This window comes from Podarcis cretensis (genome assembly GCF_951804945.1).
Source record: "Podarcis cretensis genome assembly, chromosome: 11".
NCBI lineage: Eukaryota > Metazoa > Chordata > Lepidosauria > Squamata > Lacertidae > Podarcis > Podarcis cretensis.
Genome location: NC_137180.1, coordinates 35,839,592 through 35,859,395, shown reverse-complemented (window position 1 = coordinate 35,859,395; position 19,804 = coordinate 35,839,592). Strand labels below are relative to the sequence as shown.

At 44.0% G+C, this 19,804-nt stretch overlaps 1 protein-coding gene and 1 long non-coding RNA gene across 8 annotated transcripts in view; one reads left to right on the top strand and one right to left on the bottom strand.

The window, feature by feature from the left end:
- Nucleotides 1-19,580, bottom strand: part of ARHGEF28 (Rho guanine nucleotide exchange factor 28) — a 136,835-nt gene extending 117,255 nt beyond the window's left edge. For 6 of the 7 annotated variants that reach the window (XM_079995277.1, XM_079995279.1, XM_079995280.1 and 3 more), the window contains exons 1-2: nt 19,476-19,580; nt 6,148-6,191 (exon numbers count right to left, since the gene is read on the bottom strand). In XM_079995277.1, the coding sequence (XP_079851403.1) occupies nt 6,148-6,180 (33 nt within the window). In that variant the 5' untranslated portion in view covers nt 6,181-6,191; nt 19,476-19,580. The remainder of the gene's footprint in view (nt 1-6,147; nt 6,192-19,475) is intronic. The other variant, XM_079995281.1, reaches the window with a different exon arrangement.
- LOC307226938 lies at nt 12,173-14,774 on the top strand. Its single transcript, XR_013843718.1, has 2 exons — nt 12,173-12,236; nt 14,641-14,774. It is a non-coding gene; the product is annotated as an uncharacterized lncRNA (long non-coding RNA).
- Nucleotides 19,581-19,804: the final 224 nt, after the last annotated feature.

Below are 19,804 nucleotides of genomic sequence, written 5' to 3'. Positions count from 1 at the left end.
TGACATGTGACACTTGCCAAAAAGGGTGGGCCAACTTATAGTAACTAGAACTAGAGAGAGGTAACAGAGACCAGGCCTACTAACTGCCCTCCTTACCAGCTGACAATAAGGAGAGCTATAGACCACTTGAGACACATTTCTCCCTAACATGTGTAGTTGAGGACAGAGAGAAACCTTAGGGTTTGAAACTGGTTATAAAACTTAGTCTGTGTACATATAAGAAGAGTCTAATAAATGGATTGCAATACATGTTGGTTTTCTGCAATTTAAGATTTGTATTTCTACATGTTCGTTAGGATCTTCATAAAGAGCAAAAGGGGGGAAATAGTGCAGTAATAACTGCCACACCACAAAAGAACTCTGCGTAAACTAGAACAGAGAGATCAAATGAAAAGTCCAAGTGAAGTTTGACAACTCCATGACTGAACTGTACAAATACTCTGATAAGAATATAGTTACAATTCTAATTTGCCAACCAAAACCAACAAGGTAGGTAAGTTATCTGCCAAGTACAAAGGGATCAAAAGAACTTCACAATGCCTGTACAAGTACAGGAGAGAGGAAAACAGATTAGGCATATCAAGAAATAGTTCACTAAAATAAATGTGTGCCTTTGTCATTGTAGAATAAATGCATATTGTCATCTGATAAAATAACCTTTCTAAAACTAGTTCACACATTTCCCACTGCCTGATAAGCCTGCTTGCTGCTAGCAATGATACAGGGCTTAACCAATCCACACTAAAAACTCACACCTCGTGGGAGTGCCAGGCCACTCTTTAGAATTTGTACAACTCACATTCATTTCAATAGGACTTGAGCAAGAATGGCTGCCCAGCGGACAGGAGCTGCTTATATTTGTTCCATGAAAGTTTAACATTATTCTGAAAGGGCCAACTGCATTCTCTGAAATGTGCGCCAGTGCCCATGACTGAGCTTGAGAATTAAAATCTAACTTTGTGTGAGATGAACACAAAGCCTTCCTAATTCCAAATGTGTAGGCTGAGCTGCAGTCACTCAGTAGTTAAGGAAAAGCACTTTGCATGGGCTCAGAACAGATTTTTAAAAATGCTTCTTCACTCAGTTAAACTACACAATTTGCTCTCACAAGAGGTGGTGGTACCTCCCAACTTGGATGGCTTTAAATGAGATTTGGACAAATTCATGGAGGGACAGGGCTACTGACAGCTTCTAGCCATGATGGCTAAGTCCTACCTTCACTGTCAGATGCAACATGCCTCTGGATACCAGCTGCTGAGGAGTGCTGGTGAACAGAGTGCTGCTACACTCATGTCCAGCTTGCAGGCTTCCCACAGGGATCTGGTTGGCCATCGTGTGAACAGGATGCTGGACCTGGTTGCAATCCAGCAGACTCATCTCATGTCCTTAAGAACCCTCCTTTATTGTTCATACATTCCAGGTCTTGGACATAGCACACTGAAAAGTTGTTGGTGTTGGCATCCATCTGTCACTGGTAAGTGATTATAGTGTTTACATCAGCCTTAACACATATTAAGGCCTGTCTACGGTGCCAGTTCCCTATTTACAGTATATAACAGAAATCTCTCAGTGGAATACTTCGGGTTGCAGATGCTTCAGGTTGTGTGTTTTCGGGTTGTGCACCGCGCCGAACCCAGAAGTACCAAAATGGGTTACTTCTGGGTTTCGGCACTCGCACATGCGCAGAAGCGCTAAATCGTGCTTTGCGCATGTGCAGAAGCACCAAATTGTGGCCCACACGTATGCAGATGCGGCGCTGCGGGTTGCAAACACTGCGGGTTGCAAACGTGCCTCCCACATGGATCACGTTCGCAACCCAAGCGTCCACTGTACACTGATGGTCTTTCTCTGCCTCCAGCTCCTCTCCTGTAAGGCCCAGCATTCAAATGACCTCCCCAACCCTGAGCCAAATTTTATCCAAATCCTTGCAGAAATAGTTTTAGAGAGCTTAAAATGGGGTGGGGCTGTTTCTAAAACAAGGTGAACATTGCTAAATGCAGTGCAAGTCCTCTTACATAATAGGCATTTTACATAATAGCAGGTTGGTGTTGGGATTCAAGCATGCCAAAGGGCTTGTGCTTACCCACTGGGATGTCTGATCTGTGTGGAAAGGCCAGAGATGGCCCAAGGCTTTTTCATTACAGTCAAACCTCGGTTGTCGAACATAATCAGTTCCGGAAGGCTTCCGAAACGTTTGACAACCAAATCGTGGCTTCCAATTGGTTGCAAGAGTTTCCTGCACTCAGAGGAAGCCAAGTCGGACATTTGGCTTCTGAAAATCGTTTGAAAACCGGAGCATTTACTTCCGGGTTTTCGGCGTTCAGGAACCAAAACGTTCCAAAATGGAGCCGTTCGGGAGCCAAGGTCTGACTGTACTCCTCTTGTCTTAAAGAGATTTGAAAAACTATATTAGGTTTCTCATCCGTCTTACTATGCCAATTGACTCTTTTAAATGACTAGGACCTTGGGGAGGGACCAGAGCTCCATTGTAGAGCTAGTGGGTCAGTCATGGGCATCTCCAGCTAAAAGAGGTGGCAGCAGGTAATCTACAAGATTCTAGGCCGCTGGTGACAGTCAGAGTGGTACAGGAAGTGCTGGGGTACAACTCAGTTTGTACTGGACACTGATGTGAAAGAGTAGAAGAGAGAAAAGGAAACCTCCAAGTTTCCTAGACTGTCCTTTCTGACCTTCCATGAGGTGCTAAACTGATACTCTTACTGACCTCATTTTCTACTTCCATCTTCATTCTCACCTTGGGAGAGGAGACATTTTGTGTGTCTCTGCTGCTGAGATGCAAGAGAAAGCATAGCTCAAGGAATCTCCATCTCAGTTAGATACAACTAGGAACTTTTCTATCAAGCATGCCTTTCTAGTAAATAAATGTAGATTTCTTACTTTCCTAAACTCAGAGGCTCAGTGTGCTTTTATCCAGGGTAAAACACACTCCTCCAACAGGGAATCAGTATGAAGTTCAACTTCTGAGGAGAGCTTTAGCTCCAAAGGCCAACAAGCAGAATAGGGAACCAGTGACCCTCAAAATGTGGCTGAATTACAGCTCCCGTCATCCTTGGTCATTTACTATGCTGGCAGAGACTGATGGAACCTGAAGTCCAACAACATTTGGAGGTCTGCAGGCTCCCATCCCTGCACTAAACTATACTGAGCTAGATGAACAAGTAGTCTGACCAGCTTCGTCTGTTCCTATGAGATCAGTATTTATTTACAGTGACCACAATCGGGAAAACCTGTTGTATGCACTCAGATTCTTCCATGTGGCCAGTGGGAATGCACAACTTCCTTTCTTCCTTTGCCCACCGCCATGCTATATCAGGGAATGATGTGAAGCAGCCAGAAGTTTCTAAAGCAATTTGCCACACAGCTTGAAGGGGAGGTGGAAGGCTATGATGAATTCAATACCAAAGAGATGGTTATATGTGTCTCTGGGTTAATTAGATTGTGGCAAATAGTACTGTCTCTCCTGAGCCACAATTAACAGCATGATATGTGATGCATAAGCAACTCCATTTAATTATATCTTTGATTCAATAATCCACTTGCACTGTGGCTGCAGAGCCTGCAGATGGAAGGATCCAATGGAGCCCGGTTGTTTTCTCTCTCTCTCTCTCTCTCTCTCTCTCTCTCTCTCTCCCTCTCTCTCTCTCTCTCTCTCTCTCTCACACACACACACACACAAATAAAGGCCACACAATGGATGTTAGAAGGAATACCAGTCCATGCTTTCTATATCCCTCCCTTTCCATGCCTTACAAATTAATTGTTCTCCAAGGCTGGGAGAGAGATGGATAAGGATAAGAAGGGTCTGTGCACAGACCTTAGACTGGTGTCCTCCAGCTCTTTTGGACTACATGTACTTTCAGCCCCAGCCAGTGTAACCAATGGGCAGGAATGCTGGGAGTTGTAGTCCTAAACGGTTGTTAGCTATCCCTTCCTTAGACTCTTGTTTCTTCTCTCTCCCATCACACGGCTTCCATGACACACATATCCATGAACGTTTGTAGGTATAGATATAGTCCTATCAGTAACCTCTGCCTGCATGGTGGATTGTGCCCACTGTAACTACATGATTTCTGGAAAATACATTAATTCTATAGTGACAACAACAAAATCAGAATTTGACTACCTCAGTAAGCATGACAGTTATAAAAATAAAAAGCATCAGTTTTTCATGATGAAGTTAATAGCTTTTATAAAAATATTTTATTGTCTTAATTATTCACCTCAAACACTGTCAATCTATGACACCAGTCCGTTGTAGATAATCTCCTTCAGACCTCATAAAATGACATTTGTTTAAGGCTGAAGTTGACTCAAAACCAGTGCACTCCACATTCAACACAGTTCTCAACTTAAAACACTGAACTCAACAACTTTCCTTTGACTTCCATCTTGCTAGTTTTCAAGACAATATTTTTATTGACTCACCTGACATCGAGTTATGTTTAGGTCAATTTCTTCCTGGTGCAGTAAGTCAACATAAATAATCAGCCTCAACTGAAATGATCTGCCTCCTCTGAAAAATCAAATCTGAAGTCCTGTCTGCATCTGGTTCAAAAGTATCAATTTTTTCGAAGTTATGTGGATTCTATCCCACTTTACAAAAAGGTTGGAAACTCAAGTAAAAGAACGTTTTCATCATCTGTCTTAGAAAAATATCGTGACACTTTGTAGTCTTCAGAAACCCAAATGTATAGAATTTCAACCAAACACAACAGGTCAGAAATCTATTCCATGAGAACAGACAAAGGAACCACTCTCAGTGCCTAATTTAAATACAGGTCTGATTGTGTATCCCATGAAAGGCACACTAATAAGGCAGGAGTTTCTCTAATGGAAGGAACTCCCAAGTGGTTTATATACTGCTTTAGAAGCCAGCAATGGACGAGCCTTGGCACAACATTTTGCTGTTTCATCAGTGGGGTAATTGTGACTGATATTCTCTGCCTGGACACCACTGCTTAATCCTATGCAAACTAACTAAGGAGCAAATCACACTGAATCAGTCAGACTTACCTCTGTGTAAGAATGCATAGCGTTGCACTGTAAGGTGTCTTTAACTCAGCAAGAGCCCAACAGAAAGCAAACAAAAAACAAAAAAAAACCACTGGCAAACTAAACTGAAAACATGCATTAAAACCCAAAACTATTGATCAAAGCAGTTGTGTAATAATAATACAGACAACTCTTTAGAAAGGTTTTACTGCCTCTTTTTCCATCGCTCCATCCATTCTGGCTTTTCCACCACCACCTTCCTTCTGTCACCTCCTGAAATTAAGCTGAGGAGTGCATAAAATTGGACTAAGGACCACAGGCTTCCCATTCCTGTTCTAGTTAGTGAGAACAAACCCTGGTCAAACCATGGTTTCCAATCCTGGTCTGTATAATAAATTGCAGTTTAAACAAACCCAAGTTCCCAGAGTTTGAACACTATGGGAAACTGGGTTTAGCTTAAACTGGAAGCAGAAACTCCCAGTCTCCACTTCTGGTACCTAAAAGAAGAGTAAAAACGAGATGATAGTGCAGAATCTAAAGCCTTTCCATGGTGGTGTTTCTGGATGTTGTTGGATTCCAACTCCCATCAGGCTAATGGGAACTGTAGTACAGCAACAATTGGTTGTCACCACATTGGCTGCCCCATGCTGTACAGAGAAACCATGGTTTCCCCTTACGTCTGAACAAGGCCTGTACGTTTAACAATTGTATGCCAGCCTCAGTCACAATACCCTTTACTTGTCACTAGCATGACATATAGAACTATTTTTTTACAGGAGAAAGAAGGAGAAAAACAACCATAATGGAAATGTTTATCTTCTAAAACCAGGGATGCTATTTTCCTGCCACAGTTAGAATATCCATTCCAAATTCTGCCAGCTGAAAGGATAGAAAAGTACTGTGATATTTATGTCAGAACGTGAAAACTATTTCAAAGCTACTTCAGAAACACATGCCCCAATATGCATGAAAAGTGCTACTGCTACACCAGCTCAAATGAGATAGTAGCATTTAGTGGCTTAAAGCCTCTGTCAAGCAGGGAACATAATTTCTGCTTCATTCACACTGCTTCTCAGTAAGACCTTCCTGAAAACAAAAGGACCTTTTAGGGCAGAAGCCTAACACATTGGAACTTACATAAAGAGGTACTTCAGTGCAGCTCAGTTCCATCGTTGCAGCATCTACAAATAGAGGAAACCAAAGTAATTATTACACACTTTAATTCAAGGCATTGACACTATTCTGTGCATTGTTCTGAATCCAACGCTCAGCCTATCACCATGGCATCTGAATTGCTTTCCAAGCAAGCAATTTCCGAGTATCTGTAAAAGCCACTCCTCCTTGTGCATTTCTCCATAACCAAGGGAACATGGCAGGTACAAAAGTAGAATTACAGGGAGAAAGTTATACCAGTTTAAAAAAACAACTGGTTAAATTTAAATGCATTTGCAGAGCATCAATATATATTTGCTTCAGTTTCCATGAGATTATTCACTATAAACCTGTACCTTGGCTTATTTCAGCTCTGTACTGTATATTGTTATCTATAGTTTAGAATCATAGAATTGTAGCATTGGAAGGGACCCTAAGGATCATCCAATCCAGCCCCAAGCAAAGCAGGAATATGCAGCCGTCACATATGGGGATTGGACCTGCAGCATTGACATTATCAGCACCACGCTCTAACCAACTGAGCAAATAGGATACTTTCAGTAAATGTGGTGAAAAATTCAGGGATCAATATTGTTTTGCTCTTGTTTTCTTTACCACAGGTGAAAAGTATGCTCAATCAGTTTAAAATTCCTCAGTTAATAATGCCATACATTTTTCACCTGTCATAATTATCCATTGGTGTTCATTCACATAAATTATGTTGCATTTTTAAAAAAAGGAATTGACCATATTTTTGATAGGGGTGCTTGTTTTTGTTAATAGATCACGCGAACATATTTTGAGTAAACTATTACTCTGAAGTTACAGTTTAAAATAAGTTGAGAGAAGTCGGCAGTTCTTCAGCAATTATCGCAACATACTCTGTCATTTCACCTGCTGCCTCACCCATCATTTTGCACAAACTCTTATACTGCCCCCAGCAAGCTTCACACTTCAAACAGCAAAGCAGGGTGGATGTTTGCAAGTAGGAATGGTTGAATCTGCCACTTCTTCATTTTTCTCCATATTTCCACATCTGTTTGTGATTTTTTTAAGTCCTCCTGAAAATTCATCAGCATTGTAGTGTGAATTTCTCCTAATATAACCACCATTGTGAGCGATTTTGTCTAATATACACATATTTGCAAAACAATTTACCCTAATATGATGTGGTTTTGTATGCTAATTTCAGTAACATACCTATATTAAGCACACACTAATCTAGTACATCCAGTTTTGTAAACATTACTCAGCAGGAAAACTGCATTGCAAAATTCAAATAAGGATTTAATTTCGAAAGATTCGCATATTGTTTTGGAAAGTTCACATTAGGTAGGCGCACTTTTCTCCCTTATCCCTATTTGCAAGTAATTCTACTCACAGTTAGGCTGAAGTAGGAACCTCCTGCTTCAAATAACAAGCTACCTAGAGTCCTTTCCCCCTGTTGATCCCCCTGTTGATCCCCATACAATTGATTTCATTCAAGGAAGGTGGTCTGTTTCTTTAGACTCTTTCCCAAGAGAGATATTGGACTAGACCACAAGCTTTTTGCTTGCCAGGATCAGCTTACAGAAAACCTCTTTCATTGGAGGTTTTAAAGCAGATGTTGCAAGGCCGTCTTGTCAGGGATGCTTCAGTTGTGATTCCTACACTGCAAGGAGTTGGACTCGATGACACCTGGAGTCCCTTCCAGTGAAACAATTCCAAGATTCTAAGATTCCCAGCCTGCCATGCTACTCTATTCCAGCAGCTAATCTACTTACAACCGCTACAGTTATACCTCATGTTACATCCGCTTCATATTACGTTCTTTCAGGTTACGTCCCGCTGCGACCTGGAATTACCAGAAAGGGTTACTTCCAGGTTTCACCGCTCATGCATGCGCAGAAGGGCAAAATGGCATCAGAAGGGCAAAATGGCCGCTGCGGGTCGCATTCTTTTCATGTTGCGAACGGGCCTCCGGAACAGATCCTGTTCGCAACCAGAGGTACCACTGTACTTACAAGTTGTCGAGTCCCACAAGCTGAGCATTTACTCATGAGTAATGCCTGAGCTGCAAATGTTCAGAAAGCAATGGAAAGCAATCTGAAGCTCCTCACCTAATGGCAAGGAGTAGCATTTCCAGGATGTGTAGACCTGTTGAATGCAATACTGAGTTTTCAACTGAGTAACTCAATCTTCCCATTCGGCAAAAATATAAACAGTTATAAGACATTGAACAGTTTGCCTTCCTTCTCTCATCACAGCCACAGTGGGCAGCCTCAAAAATATTTTATTTGAAATCAGTTCAGGTTGGGTGTGGAAACAAAATTTGGAATGATTTATCATTTAGCTGATAAATGTACTAAGCAAAACACTCTCACCAAAAGGAACAAAAATTGGACCTGAAACAAAAAGTCTGCCCTAAAGGAGGTCACCTTCATTCAGAAATGGATTTGTTAGTCAAGTTGAACATTTTCCAAAATAAATATGCTTCTGTTTTGCACAGTCTATTATTTCATACCATGTGGCATCAATGAGTCAGAAATTGTTTAAACATTTCTTCTCTTGTGGATGCAAATCTACCTGTGCCGTTTCCACTGCAACAAAACAAAACCGATTCCTTGTTTCTATGACTAATTCCTTGTTCCTGTAAGGCAGTATTCACTAAACTGTTGCCCTCCAGATTTTTTTTTTTTTTACTACAACTGCCATCAGCCCCAGCTAGAACGCTACAAAGGGCTAATAAGGACTGATTCACACATTACATTACTTATGTACACAGAAGTAAGCTCCACACAGGGTGGAGGAAGCCCAGAGCAAACTTTCTTTTCACCGTGAGGGCATTGTCAAGCTAGCAAACAGAAGTAGCAGCTGCCCAATTAACGCAGTTGCAGCAAACAGACCACGAATGCTGTGCAGAACTCAAAAGTCGAAGAACAAACGGTGGTATTCAGTAAAGTCCTACTTAAAGTAGACCCACTGACATTAATGAACCTAGCGTTGTCATCATGTGCATTAACTTCATTGGGTCTACTCTGTATAGCTCTACTATTAAATATCACCCAAGCATGCACCATGCCTCTGCTTTGATCACCTCCAGATATATTGAGTGCTGGGTTCCCTATTCTTATGGTAGCCTATTATAAACATTGCCCAAAAGAGAAGTGCCTCACCAAAAAAAATAAGCAGAAAAGAGGGTGTATATTTGCATAAATTTTGCATGTGCTGCTTTATAGGTGTAGATGCATTTTTTAAAAAAACAAAACTATGATTTAAATAGAAATACAATGCCATTTCACCACAGTTGAGGATTTTTTAAAAAGAAAATTTTCAGACTGCTGCAGAAATGTAGAGAACCAAATTTAAGATTGGAAAAGATGAGAAGTGGAGAGAACTGAAATTAACACAGATTCCTCCATACCTGGTCCCAATACAGCAGCTGAACACTAGCTGACTCTCACTGGCTCTCCATGTTTTCAGGCAGGGATCTTTCACCATCACCTGCTAACCTGAACTCTTTAACTGGAGATGGCAGGGATTGAACCCTGGGCCTTTTGTGTTCTCATCATGCACTCCACCACTAAGCCATGGCCCCTTCCCAGAGGAGATGGTTTTAGGATTGCAGCCTTAAGCCATTCGACCCAACTCTGTTCTTTAAGATATGCAACTAGGGACACTTTAAAATTATTGACAGCCACAGTGCTGCTTTGCCCAAACAAATTCCATACACAACAACAACAACAACTTTGCACATCACCCTATGTTTGAGATATTCAGAGTAGATCCACTGAAATTAGTGGATCATTAATTTCAATGGCCTGCTCTGAATATAGCTAGAGTTAGTTATCAGCCATATCCTGGCAATGGAACAGACATGTGATAGTTGTTCTTACATTACACTCGCCTGCATCTCAAGCAGCATTAAGCCCCACAACCAAGCACTCTCAGGAACATATTATGTCTTCCACGCAAAAGGACAGCAACCATTGTTTAAAAACACGCTCATTATTTCTTTTAAGCAAGCACCAGTAGTCAGACATTAATAATGGCATTTCCTGAAAGGGACGTGCAACAGGACGCATAATTGATCCTCTTTGGCTTCCTGCTCTTGTGTAAGATCTTACTAACATCTGAAGAAAAACAGCAATGTTGGTCTACACGCTGTTTCAGGGACATTTACAGCAGCAAAAGGGGAGGTGGGAATTGCATGTGCTGCCTTAGAGATGAAATGAAGATACTCTAAAGAAACAGCTCCAAGACTGTGAAAAAAGATCAGGCTACAGAACCCTCAAACCACACAATTTCCCCCTGTGGAACATATGATGGAGAAACTCATGAAAGAGATGAAGTCGGAAGGACAGGGCAGATATAACGGGGGTCAATCATCCTCTGAGGCAACATGAAGTAGTTTGGATTTGGTATCCCGCTTTATCACTACCCTAAGGAGTCTCAAAGCGGCTAAGAATCTCCTTTTCCCTTCCTCCCCCACAACAAACACTCTGTGAGGGGAGTGGGGCTGAGAGACTTCAGAGAAGTGTGACTAGCCCATGGTCACCCAGCAGCTGCATGTGGAGGAGCAGGGAATCGAACCCGGTTCACCAGATTACGAGTCCACCACTCTTAACCACTACACCACACTGGCTCAATGGCATGAGAATGGGCCTTCTCTGCAGTGGCTCCCCATTTGTGGAATGCTCTCCCTAGGGTGTTGTGGCTGGCACCTTCATTACACACCTTAAGGCACCAGGCAAAAACATTCCTCTTCAACCAGGCCTTTGGATGGTTGCCCTCCAATGCCCTTTTAAATGTGCTATGGGAGGGGGATTATTGCTTTGCTTTTGTTCATATTTTTATAAGTTTGTGTTTTCTATATCGTAATGTTATGTTGTGAACTGCCCTGAGATTTATGAATGAAGGACGGTGTATAAAATTAATAAATAAAAAACACAATAAAAATAAATAAAATCACAGCTGAAAGGATTGTTGGCCACCTCTGGGGATGTACTCTCCCTCCTCTCACCTGCATCATCCTTTATTGCCGTTCAGGCTTCTTGAAACCATGAAACCACAGCTTGTATGGAGCAATTTAGCTGCCATAATTGCCTGCCTTTTAGGGTGAAAGCAGCCCCTTTCCTGTTAAAGCTAAGTTGTGGCAGGCCTGACCAGGGACAGATCAAGCCATTTTTGCCACCTGAGGCAAGGCAAAACCTGCCAATGCTACACCACACAGCACTGCTGGTTGCTACTTACTGCACCACAGAGAAGCCACCCCAGGTCTCACAAGGTTTTGCCAAGATGCCCACTGAGGCAGCTGCCGCCAACAGGGGAATTCCAGAAGCACAGCAGTGGCTGGCAATGAGGCTGGGGTCTGGGCAAACTGTCACCTGGGCAAACTGTCACCAAACTGCCACCTGAGACAAGTGGCTCAGGGTGACTTATGTTAAGGCCAGCTGTGGGCTGAGAAACTCCTCAGCAGACAACCAGTTTGGGGCTTGCTCTCAGGATGAAGGATTTTCAAGTTTTCTAGAAGCACTGCATATCAGGAAAGTTCCCCACTGCCAGAGCCCCAAGAAAGGGTACGTTTTGCCTGGAAGTGTCAAACAAAGCCCATTGTGATGAGATACTAAATGAGAACCAATTTTTAATGGAAAGAATGAATTAGAAGATTATTTTAGTTTGCGCACCATTAAAGAAATCAGATTAAGCAAAGTACACAACAGGGAAGAATACTTGGCTAAGTGATCACATGTACAGCTTAACTTTATTTATCCTTTCTTCTTCCCCCTAAGAAACATTTATGCTGCTATTGTTTAGAACTGCACAACACCCGCCGCCACCTGCCAGCTGCTTCGTAAACTGAAAGGGAAAAGAAAACAGATATTTAAACACAACACCCCAGCGATGGCAAAATAACTTCAGAAGAGGGATACATGGAGTCTGGCCTCCCCTCCACATCCTGCCCATTTGGCAGGAACATATTGGGGCAACATATTGGGGCAGGAACATGTTGATCCCCATTTGGGGGAACATAAGAAAAATGGCATTTGAAAATATATAAAAATAAAACACCTGTATTGCAAAAATTTCTAGAGGTAAGAAAAATGGAAGAGTAACTGAGTGGCTCTGTGGGTTAAACCACAGAGCCTAGGACTTGCTGATCAGAAGGTCGGTGGTTCGAATCCCCGCGACGGGGTAAGCTCCCGTTGCTCGGTCCCTGCTCCTGCCAACCTAGCAATGCGAAAGCATGTCAAAGTGCAAGTAGATAAATAGGTACCGCTCCAGTGGGAAGGTAAATGGCATTTCCGTGGGCTGCTCTGGTTCGCCACGACTGGACCTAATGGTCAGGGTCCCTTTACCTTTACCTTTAACTGAGCTCCAAACTGCACCTCTGCCTTCTGAATTTTCACCAGGCATTGCCGACATGCATTCAACCCTTATCATCACAGGGTGTAACTGAACATTACAAAGGGCATGGGTTTACCATCAACTATGGCAGCCCCAGGCTGAATTCCATCTGCCGTGCAATTACATCAGAGCATGGAGTCAACTGTACTAGACAAGTGGGAGGAGACAGCCCAATGCCCCTTGTAGCATTTACTTCCACCTTATGAAGAAGGCGGGAGCTTGCTTTTTAACCAAAAATGTTCACAAAAACATTGCTCAACATTAGAAGTAAAGGATTGCTTCTGGGAATTAGGACCAAATCTGCTTGGCTATAGGTAGGAGTCCTATTCCTCAGCACCACCACACCCAACTGGTGAATCAGCAATAGCTTCTTAACCAAGGGTGTGGCATTTCATAAGCTCACAGGCTGCCACTAATAATAAAGATTCTGTAATCAGAACTTGACAGTCGCATTAGCAATATGTAAAAGCGGAAAGGGTTCTGGGGCATTCTCCCATGGCCACATTAGCAGGGGGGAAACCTGGCAGGAACATTTTTGTTGGCTAAGAGTTAAGCAGAAGCACTCCAACAGACACATCTTACCCTTTCTTTCTTTTCAGGTGTTTCATGTATTGCCATTAATGAAAACACAATACAAAACACACAACACAAACACAATAAAAACACATCAGAGTTCACCTGAGGGATCACCTCAATGTTGAAAACAAATAAAAGGGGGGGGGGAATCTGAAGTTAAAGATCAGTTCCTGAAAAGTTTAATAAGAGCCGTCCCAAATTACAAAGCTGCTAAGCACCAAACTACCCATGACCTGTGATTAGACTCCTGGCAACTATTTTTCAATGCTTAGCAGCAGCTGCAAGTACCTGTAAAAACTCACTTGGAGATGTGGCCTTAACAAGGCAAGACTTAGATGCAGGAATCCAGAACCCCTCACTCAGAACAGGATGTCCCCAAATGAACCAAGGCTGGCTTGCCACATTGTGAAATAATGTATGTTATCATCTAAAGACCACCCCAGTCTATTAAGCCCATACTCTATAATGACCTAACTGCACTATGGCTGCGGGTGAGGAGGGCAGTGTTAACCCTTTTCTCCTCCACCTTCCCCCCCCCCATTTTGAGGCTACTAATACTCTCACTGAAGGGGAGGAACAAGCAGGTGTATCAACTGGGACAATAGCATAGGGGTGAGGGCTAAACACCTCTCCAAGTTCTACTGCTTTGAGGCCATCCACCTGCTTGCTTTGTAGCTTTAAAAAAATATTGGGAAATCATGGCTATCCCACATCATGTGTTGGGATCATTCAATAAATGCCACAATTCTATCCATGCCAAAACACATGCATGGATTGACTTTCATATTCTGAACATACCATTCTAACGTACTCCATTGCTGTCTCAAGTGTGCTGGAAGGAGTTGTTTCAATGACTCCCTGTGCTGACAGTCTATATAGCAAATGTTTTGCTGACCTGACTCTATGAGTGGTTTCATATGGGAGATTTAAATGGTCTTTGAACATCTCGTGTGGTATCTATATGGGTGTCCGGTGGTTCTTAATGCAATAGAGGTATCCTTTGCAATGCCCAGATCAGCGTATTAGCACTGCCCACTTTCACTGGAGGGACGCAGGTGGCGCTGTGGGTTCAACCACAGAGCCTAGGACTTGCTGATCAGAAGGTCGGCGGTTCGAATCCCCACGACGGGGTGAGCTCCCGTTGCTCGGTCCCTGCTCATGCCCACCTAGCAGTTCAAAAGCACATCAAAAGTGCAAGTAAATAAATAGGTACCGCTCTGGCGGGAAGGTAAACGGCGTTTCCATGTGCTGTTCTGGTTTGCCAGAAGCGGCTTAGTCATGCTGGCCACATGCTGTACACCGGCTCCCTCGGCCAATAAAGCGAGATGTGCGCTGTAACCCCAGAGTCGGCCACGACTGGACCTAATGGTCAGGGGTCCCTTTACCTTCACCTACTTTCACTGGACTCCCCCCCCCCCGCCATAGCATCGTATTTCCCCTCTTCCCTGCGTCTCCTATAAGGGGGTTCATGTTTCCATTCAAAGCTCTATCTTTTTCCACACTTCCTTCTTCTAGGTCAAAAAGTGATCCTCGGTGTGAGCCTGCCAAGCCACTTGTTACGCACATTGCTTCCTTTTCAAATCCTGCTACTTCAACCCTTCTTTTAACAGCAACAACAGAAGCATCACACATAAAAGCATCTTAAGTTATTCCCATTTCTGTCTCCGGGGGGGGGGGGGGCAGCAGGGACAAGCCTTTCAAAGAGGAAACAGTTTTGCACGCTGGATACTAGAAATAACGATCAGCAAATCAGTCTGGGAAGTCTAGTCTGCTCAAAGGAACAAGCAAGCCAGAAATTTAAATCTTGCAAACAAGCCAAACAGCACAGAAAAAGCACACCAGGTAGACTGGGGGCTGAGGGTTGTGTTTTACAACTCTCTAACTATGACAGCTTCCTCATTTACATTTCCCCCTTTAACTGTGGGAACTGAACTTGTTGGTTCAGTAGCAATAATTCTCATTTACAGTTTAATGTGCTGTAACATAATCCTAGGTTCCAACTAGCAATGCTTAGCGAACGTGTGCCAAGAGAATTTGCATAGCATTTAATTAATGGACCAGCAAATCTATAGACATTATGCAATCATTTTGATGTGGCTGACTCCTAAAGAAGCGTGCATCTTTATTCTGTTACTCGATTTGCGTCATCTGAGCGCCACCTCTTACAGTGAGCTTTTATACTTGGGTAACAGCAGGCATGCCTAAAGTCCGTTTCGTGGGTCCAATTCGTCCCGCCAGTCGATTCAATCCGGCCCCCGTGGCAGTATATGTCCTGGGGTTAAATCCTTTAAAAAGCTCAACAACTCTGGGGTAAAATTGTAAAAAAAAAAAGCTCAGTAACTGTGGTCGGCCCTCGTGCATGTTCACTTCATCAAATCTGGCCCTCTTTGAAAAACGTTTGGGCACCCCTGGGTAACAGCAAGTGACCTCTCCTGGGAAGTGTTTATGGAGGTTCTGGACTGCCCAGATGACAAGACACACACCCCTCTGGGCCTGTGACCCAAAGGAAAGGAAAAACAATACAGTGGTACCTCGGGTTAAGTACTTAATTCATTCCGGAGGTCCGTTCTTAATCTGAAACAGTTCTTAACCTGAAGCACCACTTTAGCTAATGAGGCCTCCTGCTGCCGCCGTGCCGCCAGAGCATCATTTCTGTTCTCATCCTGAAGCAAAGTCCTTAACCCAAGGTACTATTTCTGGGTTAGCGGAGTCTGTAACCTGAAGCGTATGTAACCTGAGGTACCACTGTACATTTAGCATCTGCATAGTTGCAGGAGTCATAGAAGATGCCTTCTAACTGCAAACTCTATAATAATAATAAAAAAACCATATACATTTGCATCAGTACTGCAGGGCACATCCCATGTCTATAAATTCTCCCAAAGTTTTCATGGTACACAAGAGCTCCTAGTGGAAACTTCTATCTGCTGCTTTCATCTGCTGGTTTCGCTGCTTTATCTTGCTTTGTTAGCACTGCATTTACTGCGTCACAGCACTGCATAATGCTTTAATTATTATTAGCCTCCTTGAGGTCATTTTACAGTGAAACGCCGGGGGGGGGGACTTATTGATGAAAAAGTCAATAAAATTAAGAGCATTTCCCTTTTCAAACTGTGCACGTGTGGTTGCTAATAACTTATACACACTTGAAAGCGGAAAGCCGCAAGCACACATGTCCTGGAATTCAGTCTCTACAGCAGGACACAGAATGCATCACCTTCAACGGATGGGTGCAAACTCTGCAGAAATGCAACATGTACAGTGGGTGGTTGTTTTATATCGGGGGTAGGGAACCTATGGCCCTCCAAGATTCTGCCAGACTACAATTCCCATCATGCCTAACCATTGGCAATGGTGGCTGTTGATGGAGGGAGTTGGGTATGCGGCATTTCTGGGCATGGCACCTGGGGGGGGGGGGCTTCTTGACTAGAATATGGTAATCTCAAAGCAGTGGCTCATACAGAGATACAATAGGTTGCCTACCCTGGAGGCAGGTTAGTCTGCTGTTTCTCTACATCAGGTACGACTGAACGATTCAATATTCAATTCAGAGCTGAAACAGAATGACCCAACCCATAGCAAATGCTGACTGGCAGGAGGCAACCACAGAGCAGTCATTCTGACAGTGTTAGAAACTCAGATATATAAGCTATGGGCCAAATGGCTCCTTATACAAAGGATATAGTCACCAAAATGGAATGTCTAGTTGTCATTTTTTGGGTAAGACAGCTCTAAAGTCTTGTTTTTCAAATGATGGGCTGACTGTGATTGATTCTCAGTTAAACATCTGGCTAGTTCAGATGACAACCTTGAGCTCGCTTAAGAACTTTGAGAACTTAAAAGAAGAAAAGTCACTTGATCCAAGGACAGTCCACATATATATTAGTCTACGTCTACCTCTTTTTCTGCACAGAAAAAGCATTTCAGTGCCTGAAATTCATTCCGAGCATTCAAATGAAATATAACAAATAGAATTCTACAGGATGTGTTGCTAGTTTCCTGCTTGGCAGGGGGTTGGACTCCATGGCCCTTGTGGTCTCTTCCAACTCTATGATTCTATGATTCTAGTGTGTGAAAACAGCCAAGATCCAACAATCCTCAGGCATGCACCTCCAGATGGTGACCCATCCTGGCACCCAGGCATCTTCACTTAGTAGCCTGCGGCTGATAGACAGGTGCAAAAGGCGCCTGGCGCCTGGCTAATTTCGAACACTGGTCACTCATACAGAAATGCAACAGACCTCCTGCTCCTCAGTGAGCAGTTGGTGGGGGGGGGAGATACTTCTGCTAAGGCTTTGCACTGAGAGCCACTGGATGATTCAACCGGCTCTGCAAAAGGGACAGAATGGCCTATCCACAATGCTGACAGGAATCAGGTGGAGAGAAAGCAGCCACTCAAACACGCAGAGATGAAACGAGCAGCCTTCTCCTTGCAAGCTCCTTTAATAATTTAATTCGTTTATTTCTCACGCAACGCCAGTTTGGAGAATGACTTACATGTCGGGCTTGAGGTCATGTTGAGTGTGCTAGAGCTTGACAGGTATCACCCTTTCTGAGTCCATGGTCAGAAGCAACCAGAAAGGGTGGCGATTGTTCTAGCTGGAAATCAGTATGCCAAATAAAATAAAAAAAATTGAAAAAACCCTTAGTTTGGCCAGCAACCTAGACTGCTAGATACTTGACAGGTGAGAAGTAAGGAGGCCTAACAGTATATGCCTTTGAGGGACGGAGGGAGGCAAGGAGATAAGGGCATGGGATGGCCGGGCCCTGATCCTCCAACAAAGGTGACACCAGAGGAGGCTCCTTAGGGCTGCAAGTTCATTTTGGTCAATTGCAAAAAACTGTTTACATTTCAACTTGTTGCACTGTAAATTGTTCAACGCCTCTTTGGGAAGGTGGTGTAGTGTTTTTAGCACAGGCATTTTGAGATGCCAGCTGCATTGTGCCGATGCCACAGGTGAGCCGTGCATGAAATTCACTGTGAAATCAAGTTTGACATGCTACATATGGCACCAGTGCAGACAAGTCCCAAGTCAGAAGAGCTAGGTTATATAGTACAAGACTGAGACCAGCTAGCAGATGTGGCTGCACTGGACCTGGAAAATAGGTGCTGCAAAGACATATGCATCCATGTATCCCTTTGATTCACACAGAACTCTTAATCAGGCAGAAGGAAAAAGTAGGTGTTCACAGGAACACTAGCCCAAACACCACCGTGACTATTACATGCACCTTGCCTAATCTGGCTTAGAGTAGGTCAAAGGTAGGGGATCTGTAACCCAGCCAGCCTGGCCAGTGGTCAAGGATTATGGAAGTTGTAGTCCAGCTACATCTGAAAGGCCACAAGCACCCCATTCCTATATGAGGCAGTTGAGTTTCTCCTGGATCCACAAAATAAGATAAGGCAATATGTTATTTTACTAGACGAAATTCACCCTGTTGTGTAGATGTGTGCATGCAAGCCTTCAAATTATACAGAACATTTCATTAGACCTAATGGGAAAGTAGCTAATCCTTTTGGAGAAGAGTTGAGCAAACTTCAGGCTTCTCAGAGCTTTGTTTGTGTTTAACTTCAACCCCAGGAGCCACCAGCCAGAATCCTATGCAAAAGACACAGAGAATTAAATAACACCTCTGAGCAAATGCTAAGCCTAGAAAGGTGTTTTAGTACTTGTTTTGAACAGAGCCGACTGTCCTTACACACACAAATCCACACCTGCTTGGCTTTCCTCATTTCAGCAGCCTAATTTAGGTGAGGAAAGTTGCTTTTCTTGTTGCTATTGTTAATTGTTACTGGGAATCAGAAACCCTCCCCAGTCTAGAGCAGATCACCAGGCAGATCCCAATCTACCGTCTGCGCGCCCCTGTTTCAGAGTATATACACCTGGCAAACTTGGCTGCAAACACAAAATGCCACCACCGCACTGAAAACTTCAGCTAATCTTTTTGAAGAGAGACTTTTTTCTCCCTGGCACCCCACACACTGACCTGGCAAGGTTGTGCCACCGTTTTACGTGACAGGCAGATATCCCAGAGGCGAGCCTTTCCCCCATCACGCCTTGCCTCTCACTGTCAACAAAGGCAGATAAGTTTGTGCCAGGGGAGGGGAAGGGAGGGCGGGCGGAGAGGTACCAAACCACCAAAACAGTGCCTTGGCATAGCAAAAAAAAAAAAAAGCTGCGCCTGTTGAATTGCTGTATCTCACACTTATTAAAGCCAAAGGCGCCACGGGAAAGAGAGAGATGAAAGACACCTGCTGAGAAAAACAGCAGAAAGCCAGACTTTGGAAAAGTCCCTTCTCCCCCAGCCCCGCCAGAAAGCGGAGCCCCAAGCCCCGGTGTGGGCATTACCTGTTGCTGGCTCCCCCAGAGGAGTCCCGGAGTGGCCCTTGGAGCGCAGCCGGGGGCCGAAGAAGCGCTCCGGCGCCACCTCCGTACTGGCGCGCCCTCGAGGGGTTCTGCCTGCCCGGCACCGTCGCCGGCTGCTGCTGCAGCTACTGCTGCTCCCGAGAGGCGGAGCCGGGCGCCGCCCGCCCGCCCGCCCGCCCATCCTTCCTTCCCTCTCTCCCTCCCCGTCCGACTTGTTGCTGCCGAGCGCCGGCAGGGCCGCCCCAAGCGGCCAGGGAGCGGCTGGGCTTCTCGGCTCCCCGGAGCGCGTGCGAAAACTCTCCCGGGCAGCT